The sequence below is a fragment of the Centrocercus urophasianus genome, unplaced genomic scaffold, assembly GCF_019232065.1.
Source record: "Centrocercus urophasianus isolate 14NV4802_14NV808 unplaced genomic scaffold, USGS_Curo_1.0 seq_16, whole genome shotgun sequence".
NCBI classification, from domain to species: domain Eukaryota; kingdom Metazoa; phylum Chordata; class Aves; order Galliformes; family Phasianidae; genus Centrocercus; species Centrocercus urophasianus.
Genome location: NW_024884711.1, coordinates 30328036 through 30344278, shown reverse-complemented (window position 1 = coordinate 30344278; position 16243 = coordinate 30328036). Strand labels below are relative to the sequence as shown.

General features: G+C 39.0%; 1 protein-coding gene across 1 annotated transcript in view; it reads left to right on the top strand.

The window, feature by feature from the left end:
* The window catches only part of DNAJC1 (DnaJ heat shock protein family (Hsp40) member C1), a 94219-nt gene that overhangs the window by 24257 nt on the left and 53719 nt on the right, over positions 1–16243 (top strand). The window contains exons 2-3 of the mRNA XM_042816898.1: positions 8746–8847; positions 9324–9370. Coding sequence (XP_042672832.1) covers positions 8746–8847; positions 9324–9370 — 149 coding nt within the window. The remainder of the gene's footprint in view (positions 1–8745; positions 8848–9323; positions 9371–16243) is intronic.

Here is a 16243-nt window from a genome sequence, read left to right as displayed (position 1 = left end):
GGGATATTTGAATCCTAAAGTACAGGAATGTTAGTGATCTACTGTACCCTGCTGTGACAGAACCAATTAAAGCTGAGTCACGCCTGATGAATGTGTGCGAGATCGGCCCACCATGGAGGCTTTGTCGGCCCATGCTGCAGTGAGCTAACAGTGCTGCTGGGAGATTTGCAGCGCGTCTAACCTGAGCTGCTTTTGCCATTATTCAGCTGCTGCTGCTTAGAGACGATATGGGGCAGCTGCTGGGCATCGTGCAGTTGATGTGAGGGGTGTGCTGGGCTGCTCGGGCAGGCAGTGGTGTGCCACTGGCTGTGAGGGGCCGTCATTCTGCCCAGCCACTTTGTGCCGTCCTGCCCTGGTGTGGTTGGTGATTTCTGTCCACATGTGGTCCGTTAGTCTTTCCCTTAGGAAACTTCTAGAGCAATTCTGCAATTTGTCAAGATCTTTAAAAAACATAATTCTGTTCAACAGCATCTTTTCAGGTTTCAAAGGCTGGTGTTAGCTGGTTTAACAGTGATTCTGCAACTCAGCTTGACAGTTGAAATGCTGAGTATTGGTGGATCTGGGATAGAGCTCCCAGCATCTTATTTGATACATCTTTTTGTTTTTGATAGGATAGTTAACTGTGCAAGGTATGGTTTTTTCTTTCCAACTTCCTTTGCACCCTGGTTTCACGTTAGCTGTGTTTTTGTCAGTTGGTTAAAAAGTGTCATGTGTTTAAAACCATTACTAAATTAAGAAAATAATCACTGTCTATTCATTCCCAGTTTGGGTAGCAGCTTTTATTTACCTGCTCTTAAAATGAATTGTGAAGCTGAGCAACAATGGAAAATATAAATTGGAGCACTGTTTAAACATTGAGGACAGCTGGGGAGGTACGTTTGTTTACGTGAGTTTTTAAATTGGCATCCTTGCATGGATGTGACAATACATGTATGACGGATGTATGGGCATATGAATTAGTGCCCTTCCCAGCTGATGGAGCTGAGGAAGTTACTAACAAATAGCTGACATTTATTTTGAAAGTAGATGTCTGTGGGGATTTACTCACCATGTCAGTGCCGTGCTGATGCGTAAGGCAGAGGGCAGATTTTAACAGCTTCTGTGTTAGAAATAAACATTCTCTAATGGGTTCTTGTATGGCTTTATAATTTTTTTGGCCACATATCCTATATCCTGTTTCTCGTGTGGACTTTCTCTCCTCATTTTTTTGGTCATCAGAATCGGAAGTTGTTTATAATCACTTTTCAAAACTAAAGAAAGTTTTACATTGTTATCGAGCATACAAGTCAATTAAAGATACAGTCACAAAAGTAACAGCAGCAACTCAGGTGGCATGCGAGTTCAGCAATGAGAAAGTAGCCAGAGCTGTGTGCGTATGTGCTATTTTTTAATTTATTTTGGTCTTTTTTTTTCCTATAAGACCGTAATCATTTAAGTCCGTGGTTGTTAGTAATATCCCTTCAAAATTTATGCTTAAATTGAGGTCTGGGAAGCTGTCATTTGAAGGGATAGAGATGTGTAGGAGAGTACAAGTCAGTTGTGCCAGTTCTGCTGGCAGATCATGATGGGAATGGGATAAGTGAGTAGAGGAGAGGAGAGAAAGGCCATGTATGGGTGTAGCTTTGCTGATTCTGATTTCCTTTAATTCCTTACATACTTAGAAACATACTAAAGCTGAAATGTAGCATGAAAACTGTATAAACAATCAAGCGGCAGCATATTTTGGGTATTACATAGAAGGAGGGGTTGGAACTTGTCAGATCCAATACCCAAAAATCTTCATTGCTGTACAGCGGTGCTCCACAGCTGTGTGAGCACAGCACAGCACAGCGTCTTTGCTGTAGCAAAAGGCATTGAGCAAGAAATGCTCTGCAGGAGACACTGTGCTTTGCTTTCCCTGCCCACTTGGGCTGTAAAAGCAGCAGTCTTACTGTGTAAACATACAGACAACACTGCATCAATATATAAACAATAAGTATATAAAACAATAAATACATAACAGCATTCCCAGGGAAAAAAAAAAAAAAAAAGTGAAATAAATGAAAGATACTTACTTATTCCTTCCTTTTGAGCTCCCAGAAAGAAAACGTAGAAGAAAATAACCCCTAACAACATCAAAATTTCAGATTAGTTTGTTTTGGCTTGAATTATGTCCTCAGTTATTGTTTGGGAGCTTTTTCTCCATTCTGAATTTGAAGGAATAATTCTAAAAATGTTCTGACAGAATTAGTGTGTGTTCTGTGCATCTCAGATGCAAAGCTCATGTTAAATCATACCTCACAGCACAGCTATACAGGACAGTGTTCTCTTGATTTTTCACATCTAAATAATCAATTGCTGAAAACCTAAGTAAAAAGTTAGAAAGCTAAAAGAATTTCAGCAGCAGAAAAAGAAATGACATATAAACAATGTTGTTCAGAATGATCAAGAAAAGCTAAGCATGTGTAATTGTGCACATGTGCTGAAGAGAACATTCTTTTTTTCTGTTTCTCAAGCATGAGGCAGCAGAATTTTCATTCATTTGGCATGCTAGGCTGAAAACAGAGTCTTCTTTCATCTGACACACTCCCCTGGAAACAAGCATGCCAGTTAAGGGATTGTGCCAGTTATCAGAAGCCTACAGGAATACATTGTGCTGGTTTGTATTCATTTTCATTTCATGAATTGCTTTAAAACTTAGCAAAATAAAAAAGCATTAAAACGCCATTTTAGCATTATTTTTGGTTCTTACATATTTCCCTGCTGTGCTGTTATTCTGTTTAAATCAATGGAATGTTGAGAGATGCATGGCCCCTTCTGCAGCAGAGCAAATACCTCCTCCTCCCTGGGTGTGCTTGGAGCAGCCATCTGCAGCGAAGCAGCAAACATGGGTTGAACTCAATTTACATCCTTGAAAAAGAGGAGTGTCTTCACCCTTTATTTTTATTGAGCTTCTTTCTAATTGAACGAAGGTTGTGCAGCTTTCTGCAGGCCTCACATGGAAACTGGGTGGAAGGCTGCGGTGGTGATCTCACGTTCAGCAGTCAGCTGTAGCTTCTGTGTGGTCATCTGCTCTGGTTTGTGCTGTGGGTTTTGGTGGGACTGTCTGTGTGTCCTGCAGGTTCACTAAAAAAAAAATCAAATGTTGTGTTTACTAGGCTTACTTTTTGTTTCTTTTTCTGTGCCATTCAGCTTGTATTCTTAATGGTTACCAAATGGGACTTACACCCTTTCTTCTACGTGCAGATTCTGAATGGAAAATGGTACTGAAGGAGCTGTATGCTCCTATTTTAATTGCTCTTTAATTTAAAATAAAACAAACCAAGGAATCAATAGATTTATAATTCACGGAGCCTAAAAAAGATATGTTTTGTCTCATTCCTGCCTCTCCTGAGGGCATTTATAGGTACAGCATTTCACATTACAGATACATTTACGTGGTGCTCTGTACAGTCATCATTTTGGACTGCCTTCTAGCTCCGGTAGTTCATGTTGCTGAAAATTCTACAGTTATTCAGCAGCACGGCAATGAAGGAGATGCCCTGGTGCCATTCTATAATAGCTCATTGTCATGGGTTTATGATTTTTGGTTACCAGTATTCCACATCATAACATCATGTAGTGCACTGAAATTTAAAGTGTTAATGCTCCAGTAATGTCCCAGAAGAGACCTGCATTCCGCAGAAGACTGTTCGCTGTGTTGTTATCATTTCTGCTTGTGGGGAACAGATATAAGGCCTTGGTAGGTCATCTGACTGCTCTTCCTCGTCAGGCTCTTCTCCCTGCTGCTCAACCAGACTGCGCGTCTCACCTCAGTGTTATGGTGAGGCCTATCCACCTTTTGGACATTCTCATTACATTTGATTTATTAGCTTCAATTCTAATTATATTGTATTATAGTTTGTTATCTTGCATTCTGATACCATATTTAGTAAATTAGCTTGTTTCTCCTCAGATCGTTGCTGCTGTTTTTAATTATTTTGGGGTCCCCTGTTTCCCTTTCCCAGAGGCGCAGATTTTTGCAAATCCCTCTGCCCCGCTAGTCACAGAACTGGGCTGAACCAGCCCGTAAACCGTTAACACTCATTAAGTGATTGGGCAAACAGCAGGTCAGTAGCAAAGTGACTTCTGCCAGCATGCTTGTCCTCTGGACCACTGCCTCCCCATTGTTCACAAAGGTAATGCCAACTATTTGAGGACATCAGCGGGCATATTTAAAACCTAAGATGAAATGAGCATGTTTGCTGTGTTAGAGGCAGTTGCTAAATTGTAAGTAACTAAGTCTTGTTCAGTAACTGCATTGCACTCAAGGGAACAATTTAGGTTTTGAATTGTATATGTTAGTAAGTGAAAACTATGTAGACATTGATTATTTTTTTCCCCTTGACCCAATCATTGTTTGCCTATGGCAATATCTGATACGTTATGTGTTCAAGAATTGTCTTGGGACCACAATGAGGCTTTTTTTTTTTTTCTTTGAAGCTTCATTAGTAATCATAGTTACATTAGGCATGGAAGGCAGTGGGGGGTAATACAGAGCTGCAGAGCTCTACACCAGTTTTTCTACACATGAAGGTGGAAGTGAACTCTGCAGGAGAGGCTCCGAATTAAATTAGTATAGACTGTTGAGATCAGATTTATATCTTCTAACTTTTATGTATCTTACATAATACATAATACAAAATACAGAAAGCAAATTTCCATTATTTTTGATCTGTTATCAGTTATGATTAAAAAAAAAATTCATTCTTAATTTCCCCGTATCTTATTTGTAGTCTAATTATGTACTTTTTCTGATAATACTGGGTAATCTGGAAATGATGCAGAGTGAAAAAATTTTTAGTAATATATGTTTTAATTGTCTGAACAGAAGAAGCTGCTAAAAGTAAATGGCATAAGTAGGGGAGAAGAATATTTCCTCTTCTCCCCTACCCTGGGAATCTGATGTATATCACCTTTTAAAAAGGTGATGTGAATTCCAACAGAATTCCTTCAATATGTCTTCAACTTTTTTGGCATACTGTTGATTCCTTCAAATGTTTCGCTTGTTTCTGGGTTAAAATACTTGGTTGTAGTGAAAGGCTTATGCTAAAATGTTTGAAAGATGAACTTTCAAATTTGTCCTAGAAGTCTTGTACCTAAACACCTGATTAACTCTACTTGTTCAGTATAGCACTAGCAACTAAAACCTTCCCTCAAGAATACTTGCATGTATTTCCACATATATGAGGCCAGTCTGTAACCTAATAAAATATACATTTGTTTTGTATTTCTGAGAACTAATTCTAGCATAAAACATCTTTTCTGTTTTGATTTGTCTGTGTGCTTTCCAGCTGCTCAGCTGGCAGCTACAGTGGCTTTTGGTTCAGGTTAGAGCATTCATTTTGCATTATCTTTTCTTTCTTCTTCTTTCTTTTTTTTTTTTCTTCCCCCCAAAGTATGTGTGCATGGTAGAGTATTGCTTTTTTCCTCCTGAAGTGAAATTATGTGTTGTGGAAAAGTTGTGGGGTAAGATCCATTAAGCAGAAGCAGGATCATAAAGAGGTGTGATCAGCTCTGGGAGTCTTACGGGGCAATGTTGCTGTCACAGGATTGAGGAATAGGGCTGTGCTTCTGGTGTTTGCTTCCACATGAGAGAGGCAGTGTGGCAGACTCATCTGGCTGTATCAGTGGCATGACATGCCAACTTGAAGCACAGAGTCGGAGAAACTGATTAATGCTGTCTCTATCCATCTGTAATAATACCAGCTCCTACTGCTATTAAATGATATGCCTGTACAGATCTTATTTTTCTCTCCTTAGGTGTAACTGAGATTGAGGTATCAGAAATACACATGAGGCCATTCTGCTTCTTTTCTCAGCTTTATCTTTAAAACAAGCAAAACCAGTGTGGTCCTGGCTTTCTCTCCCTAGTCTTTGGATTTTTGCCTAGTATATGAAATAATACCTTACTCTTAGAAAGCGCTGACTCTTTAATTTGCTGTTTTGCTGCACAGCCATTACGGAAAGTGGCCAACAGAGTCAGCTATAAGTGAAAGTCTGTTAGAACAGCTGACTTCAATATGGTAGATGTTTCTTTATTAGCTTGAAAATAATTGTTCTTTGTATTCTATTTAGGGCTGTACACTGCTAGGAAGCTCTGTGGAGATGAGAGGCTTTTCGTTAAATTACTCCACTTTGCACCTCTAAGACTGTTCAGGACACCTCCTCATGGGTCTGGAACCTCTCTGAAGATGGTAACCTTACCCATAGGTAGCACTCTTTGACAACACATTTGGAGCTTGATTTTCAAAACACACATTTTCCTTCTTTATGTTGTAAAGAGTCAGTTAACTGGCAGTCTTACTGCCACTTCTGAAATTTATGTGGGCCAATAGTGATTAAATCATTTATAGCAACAGTGTAGTCATTTATTGCTATTATTGTCCCCTTTTTGACCTTTGGAAGGTTTAATTACAATTAGCTGGTATGTTAATAAAGATCACTTTCATAGCCTAGCTAAGACTATACCAGTAAACTATTTCCTGATTTTTTTATTTGCTGTAGTAGTATTGAAATACTGTATTTTGTATTAATATTTGTATTAAGGATGAGCCCATGTGCTTTATGAGGTGGCTGACTGAGTTGGTAGGATAGGGCAAACAAAACAATCTTTCAGTTATTTCTGGTAAATAAGACAAATAATCTGTTTCTGTAAATCTAGAAATACTTGTTCTCAGGATGAAGCAACATAAATGTTTAAGCAACTTTACTTTTTCAAAGCTAATTTGGGATCTCTTGCTTTGTTTAAGCATAAAAGCATGAAAGCTTTGCTGCTCCTGCCTGAAATTCAAGTTTAAATTGTCCTGATAAAACTGAAAATATCATAACTTTTTTGCTTGTCTGTTGTTTGAAGTAGTTGGAAGAACACTGCCAGACAGCTCTTAAAAATATGCTTCAATCAGGTTTTACACAGTTTATCAAGCGTGTTCCAAAAATAATACCAAGTGCATCAAAGAATGTAGCAGAGAAGGAATAAGCTGTGGCCTGTCTCTAACACGCAGTCTGGAGGGACTCATTTCTTGAGGTTTTCATGGTCTCAATCTCAAATTTTTAAACGATTTGTTTCTGTTTTGTTTTTGTCTTTATTTCATGTATTCTGTTTAACCTGCGTTTTGTGAGTTTGTGTTTAGAACATCTATTTCATCACCATGTCTTCCTTCAACGGTTAAAAATAAACCTATCGTATAGCATCAGTTGGAAACAACTCGTTTGCAGTAATCGAGAAGGAAGCAAGCTGGTACTTAACCCACTCAAATTCAGCTTTTGTGTGCCATAGGAATAGCTGCTGGAAAATATGAAAATGAAGAAATGCAGATGCAGTCATTTCAGGAGAAATCTTCCCTATGAGTAATCAAAGCACCTTCTTTGGATAGAGAAGGGGATATGAAAATTTTGGTCTTACATAAGGGGATAATACCAATTTCCTCAAAGCATCATCTCATAGCTGATTTTTCTCAAATGCTGCACTTTTCCCCACTTTCTCCTTTTCCCCTTCTCTTCTCCCAAATCTTGCTTTAATGTTCACTCCTGGCCCAAAGTGGTGTATGGCATTATTATACCTTTGTGCTACAAAACTGAAATTTTTAAAATGAAAATAATGATTTATAATAAAAAGCCTGACAGGCTAATTACAGTATTGCATTAATTATTATCTTATTTCAGCTCTGTTCCTCTCTCAGCCAATTCAGATCTGTCTTTTTGGTGTTTTTTTAATCCCAGTTGACACTGTAATTTTGAGAGAGAGACTGTATTGGGAACAACATATGTATAAAGTCAAGAAATTAAAATTGTCAGAAGAATATTTCTAAAATGTTGCCTTTGACATGTTTGTAATAGAATACAAGTAGTTCTGTTTCTATTTGGAGCTTTGTGGATCTTCTGATGAGTGTAACACTTAGATACCACACATCACAACCCTCAAAATCTTCCTTTTCTGGATATCTTCATAGCGTGTACTGCATGGCAGTCATTAATCTAGAAATTTGTGCATTGTACAGCTAATTTGATGCATTTTATGTTCTGAATTTTTTCTCCCAAAACGTGTGCCAGTTTATCATCGAGATACAGAATGATGTCGGTGCCACAAAACAGCCTCAGGATTGCAATTTGAAGCTCCTTTAGCAAAATGCTCATTTTTACAGGTGGTGAAGCTATAGTTGAATGCAAATCCCATTGGTGAATTTCATGTAAATGTTAGTAAGGAAAGAGCTCATAGCAAGTCCCAAGTTTGGGAAGCTGAGCACAGTAGTTTGCAGAAGTGGTGACTCGAAGGTATATTGGTTGCGATAATTTTCAGCTTTTATTTGAACTTTCAGGTGGTACAATGGGTGCACTGGATGCCCATCCCTGGAGCCATTCAAGCCCAGGCTGGATGTGGCTCTGAGCAGCCTGGTCTGCTGGTTGGCAACCCTGCACATAGCAGGGAGGTTGAAACTGCATGATCACTGTGGTCCTTTTCAGCCCAGGCCATTCTATGATTGTATGATATTAAGCAAGAAAGCGTTAGAAAATTTTGACAAATATTGTTGTAATGAACGTCCAATAACAAAGGAAGTAGAGATGAAAGATGACGTGGAGTCGGCGATCATTTCGCTGGTTGTGTGGTTTGGTGGTTAGATTCCTCCAATGTTACTGCCTCATGTCCTACACTGTCTTGACTGCCTTTGTTTCCTAACTAAGTTCTGGGAATTGTTTCTGACAGTTTGCTCTCTTTACGTGTTGCAGGATGCTTCATCAGCAGATATTCGGAAAGCATATAGGAAGCTTTCACTGATTTTACACCCAGACAAGAACAAAGATGAAAATGCAGAAACACAGTTTAGGCAAGTAAGTGCAATGTTTTCTTATATAAGTTTTGTGAAAATAGGATCAGATTTTTATAGAATAATGGCGTCTTAGTAAGAACAATGAATCTATTTATTTTTTTTTTTTAACAGACCAAAACCATGAGACAGTTGTCATTACTTCAGCCTTTAAAATACGCTGATGGCTAAATACTGGCTACGTAATTTGAAGAACTTTTGGATGAAACAAATGATACATCGCTTGTTGTTGTTTGTTTCCTTGTTTGTAACTGAGACGCAAGTCTCAGTTGCTTGTTTGTGTCTCTGATGGCAGCTTATATATGATTATGTCACTGTTTCATTTGCACATGGAATCTCATTCATAGTGCTGTAAGGAGAAAACGAAACTAATAAAGAGCTTTTTTTTTTTGTAAATGTAACATGTGATACTATTATTAATATTTTACAAACTCTATTCTAAAGTAATATTAAGTATTTCTTTTTGTGTTTTTGTTCTAGTTGGTGGCTATCTATGAGATTTTAAAGGACGAAGAAAGAAGGAAGAGGTGAGTTAATCTGCGGTTTCCTAAATATTCATTTATGCCAGTGATAAACTGAAGTCCTGTTTGTCTTAAATGTAACTATTTGGATGATTTTTGCATAATTTCAGTTTCTAATTCTTCTGACTGTGGGCTGACAGGGGAAGCTGATAGGTATTTTTGTGTGATATGTTCATTATCCTCCTTTAAAAGCTTTAAAAACCACACAGTATTTGGAGCAAATCATTGTTTTAACATTTCTCAACTGTATCGCTTTTTTGGATTGTGTTGAATGTTGTTGTCTGTTTTATTAAAGCTGTGGTTGAACTTAAAGTTCTTGATTCAGCTGTCAGTCATCACTCAAGTGTTCCAGGAAAAGTTTCTTTGTGTGGTATTTGGGGTTGTCTTCAATTTATACCTTCTTCAACGTTTTTTCTGCTCTTTAATTTATTGCTTTTCTTTCAGATGTGTTGTCTACGGTATTTGAAACTTTGATGTGAATACAGTATTTTATTGACAATTGATAATTGTCCCTGCGGCTTTGGAAGCAGGTCCAGAAGTATGTGAAGGGGACAGGACTGAAAACTGAAAAGCTATGCTTTTCTGGAAGATTTTGTTGTTGTTGTCTTCTTAAGCGGCTGTCCAAATGAGCTCATCATCATAAGGGAAATTGAGCCATTGTAGAAGTACATTTAGGTTGGCGTTCTGGTGAACCATCTTCTGGTTTACAAGTGTAAGCTGAGGGTTGTGAGGCATTTCTTGAAGGGTGTTTGGTTTCTTGTCATGACTCCTGGTTTGATAGTACACATAGGACAGTCTTTGATCCTTTCATCAAGTGTCATGAAAATGTACTTCAGAGGAGTACTTTTGAAAATTGATGGTTTTTCATTTCTCCTCTCACCAGAGATTGTTCTTGTGAAGTCCTAATCGAGGAAATGTTAAAATAAATAGTCTTTAGCTAAGTGGTTTCAGAGTAGTTGGAAAGTTGGTTGTCCCAAACATTTTCTCACTTTTTTGTTTGCAACTTTGCATACGGCTGCTTTGTGATATTTTGGAACTTACCTGGATCTTGTTTCCAGCCTGAAACTATTGGGATTACCTTGCAGATGTTATGGTGTCTTTTTTCATGGAACAGGAGTGAAGTAGCTTATGAAAATTGTTTTTAAGCCTTGTATACATTATGAAAGTTATTAATTAAACCAGATTGTTTGAGCAAATGTTATTAATTAGTATAGCACAGTAATAGATAATGAAAAGTTAAAGCAGAAATGGATTGCTCCAGCTTATATTGATTTAATCATCAGTAACTTTTGCACATAGGGAGCAATATCTGTTGTATTTTTGTTTTGCAGTGCAGACATGTGGTTGATCCTGCTTCTGTCACTGATTAAGTATAAATATAGTTGAATAAAATAGCATTTACTGTCAGATTTCTTGGAAATAATGTGCAGGATAAGCTGAAGAGTTGGGTGGAGAGGAAGTGAATGACTTTGAACAAGAACAAACACAGAGTCCTACACCTGGGAGGAATAACTGCATGCATCAGTGCAGGTTAGGAGCTGACCTGCTGGAGTGGAGCTCTGTAGAGAAGGACCAGCATGTCCTGGTGGGCAGCAGGTTGGCTTTGAGCAGCAGTGTGCCTCTGTGGCCAAGAAGGCCAGTGGTATCCTGGAGTGCGTTAAAAAATAACGTGGCCAGCAGGTCCAGGGGGAGGTGATCCTCCTCCCTCTGCTCTGCCCTAGTAAGGCTACATCTGGAGTGCTGTGTCCAGTTTGGGCTCCTCTGTTCAAGAAAGATGGGGAACTTCTGGAGAGATCCCAACAGAGGGTGACAAGGATTATTGGAAGCCAGGAGCATCTCCCTTATGTGAAAATACAGACCTGGGGCTGTTCAGCCTGGAGAAGAGAAGACTGCAGGAGGGGTTATCAATGCATATAAATAAATACCTGATGGGCAGGAGTCAAGCGGATGCAGCCAGGCTCTTTTCAGTGGTGCTCAGTGACAAAACAAAGGGCAATAGGCATAGGAAAGGCAAACTGGAACATACAAAGTTCCATACAAATGTGAGGAAAAACTTACTTACTGTGAAGGTGACAGAGCAGTGGAGCAGGCTGCTGAAAAAGGTAGTGGAGTATCCTTCTCTAGAGATCTTCAGAAATTGTCTGGATGCGTTCCTGTGTGACCTGCTGTAGGGAATCTGCTTTAGCAGGAAGTTGGACGAGGTGAAGTCCAGAAGTCCCTTCAGTTTTGTGCTTCTGTGATTTAGGAATAACGTGAACTAGATGATCTTAGAGGTCTTTTCCAACCTTGGTGATTCTGTGAACAATAGTGTATGGTTTCTTTACTTTCAGAAAACATTTGTTCCTTAGCTTTATTTCACAGTCTAATGGTAAACTCTCATTGAGCTTGTGAGAAGAGTATTTTCTCCTTTTTCCTTTAAGGAATTGTTGCCTCGTATCCTTGAAACAAGCCTCAAGTAATTTTGCTAAGAGCTGCCTTTCTCTTGTAAGATAATTCATCTGTTTCTTGCAGCCATATGGCAAAGGAAAGGAGAGAGTGGTTGCTTCTGGGCATTTTCCTACTTGGAATGTTATTTGGTTATCTGTTGTAAGGGAAGAGGCTCGAAGTTTACCTTCATACCCACGCACAGGATGCTGCAGCATTTGTCTCACGGCTTATCAACTCACTTTTATCCTAATTCCAGAGACAGCTATTTGGGTCTGCTGCAACAAGGCTTTCTGCCTGATTTTTTTTTCCCCCTTTCCAGCATGCTAGTTTTTATTTCTAAAGTAACTCAAAGACCTGCTGGGGTGAGATGGGAGTTGGTCTTGCAAGTTAGTTGGTGGCACATTCTGGCAGTTTAGCTGGGAACCCCTTTGGATGGGATGTGTAAATGGTTTGGAGCACAAGATTACATCGCCTTGAGAAGAGTGAGTTGCAGACCCCTTTTGGGGATGCCCGCAGTACCTGCCTGCCTCTGGCTGTTGGTCTCAGAAGTGTTGTAAGCCAGCACTGATCTTGGTGTGTACGCAGAGGGCAGAAACGGTACAAATAGGAGTAAAAGGACCTGCCCTGTGTGAGCGAGCGACAAACCCGTTTTTAAACAATAGAACTCTGTCTAATGAAACCCTTCCTCCATGTCTCTGTGAATGTCAGAGACGTTAATTGTGTGTGTACAGAAAGGGTGTTCAGAAAGGCAGATCTGTTGGCCAGCTAAATGTAATCGTTGTTCTAGAGCCTTTCTGTTTTTATGTTTATCAGTGGATTTTTGCTGTAGCTGATGACAGAAGCCTTTCTTAAAATATTGCTGTTCTTCTATTAAAAAAAAAAGTAGCTAATAGAACTTTATAATTTAGTTTGCTTTTTTTGAGAAAGGTTCGTAGCTGTTTGTGAAGTATTCTAATGCTATTAGCTGTACTATAGAATACAATAATATTGCCATGCTAGTGCTTTTCACTTACACATTTTAACTGCTGCATAATTAAAACATCCTGATGTTCTAACATGAGACATGCATGCAGATTGTTTCATGTAGCATTGTTTAATGTTTTATGCCTTCTGCACATTGCAGAGTATTTGAATCTCTACAGAAAAGTTTCTTTAGGATATGTAGAAGTGGGTTCATTTCCTGAAATATATTTTAAGTCACTTATTGGTAAATAAAATCTATGATGATATTTTATTACCTTTTGATTATTTTTAATTCACAAAGAAGTTTGCACGGCTCATTAGTTGTTATTAGTTGTGATTAGGCAAAAATCTAGGTTTTTATTTCTTTGTTTGTTGCCATTTTAAGGAGCTTTTTACCTACAAGGCCTATTCTCTGTAACAATGCGGACTTGATTAGAAGAAGCATTTGTAAAGGAATCAAGATATGCTTGTTTAGAGTAAGAAAGGGGTTTGTCTTTGCTCTCATCATAATTATGTGTGTGCATGCATAGGTGTAAATTGTTCTGGCTGATGTTGCACTGGGTGTCTTTGACAGAAAAAGGAGAAAAAACCCCAAATAAAAAAACATCAGTGAAGTATTCCTGTAGCTCAGAGCAGATCTCATCAATTCAAGCTTATAGTATATGAAATATATCAGGCCTCTGAAATAATTTGAAATATGAAATGCAGTGGCTGTGTTAAAGGGAGGAGTAATTATATTAAAATAGATGATACTGTAATTAGCTACAACAGGTAATGGATATTTCTTGCAATGTAATTGATTCCACAAAGAGCTCTAAAATGAAACTTCACAACAGAATGGAATTTTAATACTTGTGCAGTTGGTTGCTTGTAAGACTTGGATTCCTGTACTAACGCAGAATCCCGAGTTTTTAAGCAAAGATTCAACGTAAGTTACAAACATGTATTATATAAATAAATATTAATAAATGTATTTTTGTCGTCTTGTTCATGTACTGGTGCTCTGTGGTTTTTCAGTTTGCTGACCGCTACGTGTCAGAGATAACGGATAAGCATATCCGGTGCAGAACATTTGTTGTGTTCTGCGTGCGTTGGTCTGAGAAAAAGTACTGCAGATACAGTTTTTCTTTTCAGTTTGATTTTTCTTGCCGAGAGTAGCAATTAATATACGTCACCAAAAGAAGAATGCTTTGTAATTCAATTATGAGTGTAGTTCTACACACGGATTAGCTGACTATCCTCCATAGTTAATATAGATTTCTATACATAAATCATTTAATGAGAAACCTGCTTTTAATTAAACCACATCCTAAATTTGGAAGGGAAGATTTAAAAATTAAGGGAAACTTCTGACTTTCAGTAGGATCATTTTCCAGTTGAAAACCTAAATATCATTGGTATCCTTATTTTTCAAATACAGAGCTTAATTACTATTGAAAGCAGTGATTTATCTTTTAACAGTATATATTATAAAAAGTGGGTTATAATAGAAGCGATCTTCCCTTAAAATGGCCAGTCGTGTGAGCCATAATGCTCATTGATAGTAAAATCAATAGAGCATTGATTCTGAGACTTAATCCTTGGAGACTGTTGTTCCGAACAGCGGACGTAGCCTAGTAAATACAGAGTGCTGTTTAAAGTGTTTAATGCAAGAGACTCTGCTGTCTTAATTTATTTTTCTTAACAGATAATTTATAATAGAATGCGGTTGTCAAACATTTTTTCCCAGCCCTGTTTTGAGTATTACGAGATTGTAACCATTAGCGTGTATGGACCCTATTTAAATCTGTGGACAAATTTTCAGTGCCTCAATTAACATTTCCTATTGTACAAGGAAACAAATGCTTAATAAATTTATAGTAGTATTAAAGCGATTTGTTTTTTCTTGATTTTGTGTATTTATTTCTCTGAAGCTGTCAATGGCAGAACATATTTTGCAGAGTCTTATCAGTCTAATTTTAAAAAGAGGTTTTGATTCTAAAATATTTGGTTTTTATTCCAGAATAAAAGTATGGAATGTTTTAGCAAATACGTTATTGTTTTTAAATGCTAAAACAGTACTATATTCTTCAAAAATAAGTTTTAGTTTTGAAACTGCTTGCTAAGGAGTTTATCTGAGCAGAGAGTTTGTGTTAAGGCAGCGCTAATGAACTCTTCCTAACTTACTGGGAAAGCAAAAATGTTGTTACAACAAAATTTATGCTAATAGATATTAATCCTAGTACTCTCGTCATTGCCAAGGAAGGTACAATTTTGCAATACATGTTTTACGTACTTAAAGCACTGCGGAATCTCGCAGCGTTAAATCTTTTGCACAGAAGGAGCCTAGCAACGCTCGGCAGCTTGAGCAAATGTTGTATCCAAAGTCAGCTTTTCTGGATGCGCCGAATTAAAGGGTATTTTTTATTTAGAACCACTGCTTCTTTTTCTGCCTACAAAAAAAAAAAAAAAGAATTTGGCAGTGGATTTTTTTTTTTAGTACATCTCCAAGGTATCAATTTAATAACTATCAAAGTAGCTAGTGCAGTTGTTGCATTTAAATTGATTTACATGTCAAGACTGGCAGTTTAGCAGCTGCGCTATTATTCCTGGATCGGTCAATTTACTTGAGAAAAACCCTACTACTGAGTTCTACTGACCTGCATGACAATATAGGCCCTATTTCTATTCCTGTAATTAGGCCCGCAACTAACTCAGAATATTTTTAATTAAAATATTTTGGTCAATGTGTTGCACCAAATTAGGCCTTTCAGCGCAGATTTAATTCTGGAAACGGTGTGATCAGAATGTGTAATGAGTTGCACTCGGTTCCAGATGAACAGGTTGTGCATCGCCAGCGCATTCAGGTTGTGGGTTTACCGTAGGGCTCTGTGTTGGAAACTTTGCTCTGAGGAGGTACGGAGTGGCACGAGGGCGGTCGTGAACGGCCGCGCTCCATCTTCGGCAGATCCATGGCGTCGGCGCGCCGTAATTAAAAGATGCTGCCGGCATACCGAGATGCCTGGAGAATTTCGTTAGGAGGAAAGCCGACGAGTCGTCGTAAAAAGGGTTCCCGCAGAGCCGGCGGGGTTGGCGAAATTAAGCGGCGTTAGAACAGATTGATTTCGGAGGCGGCTTTTCGAGCAGCGAGCGAGGCGGGGCCGCGGTGCGCGCAGCTCGTAGCTGGGTGGCCCCGCGCCCAGGCCGCGCTTTCCTGACCGCGCGCTGCCAGCGCGGCCCGCGGCTGCGTCGCTGCCGCAGAGCGGAACAAAAGCGCAGGCGATCCTCCCATCCCCCACCACTTGTGCTTTTAATTTGGGAAAGGAGGACGGGGCGATGGTGGTCGAGGCGTTTCTCCTCGCTCCTCGCCCCTCCCGCCCGCGCCGTTAGCCTTTCCCGCGGCGCCGTTTCTGCGGCGGGCCGATCGGGGCTGCTGCGCGGCCGGCGCGGATACGTCCGGCTGTGAAAAAAAGCGCGTTTCCGCGTGGGTTCAGTTTGTGCCCGGCTCCG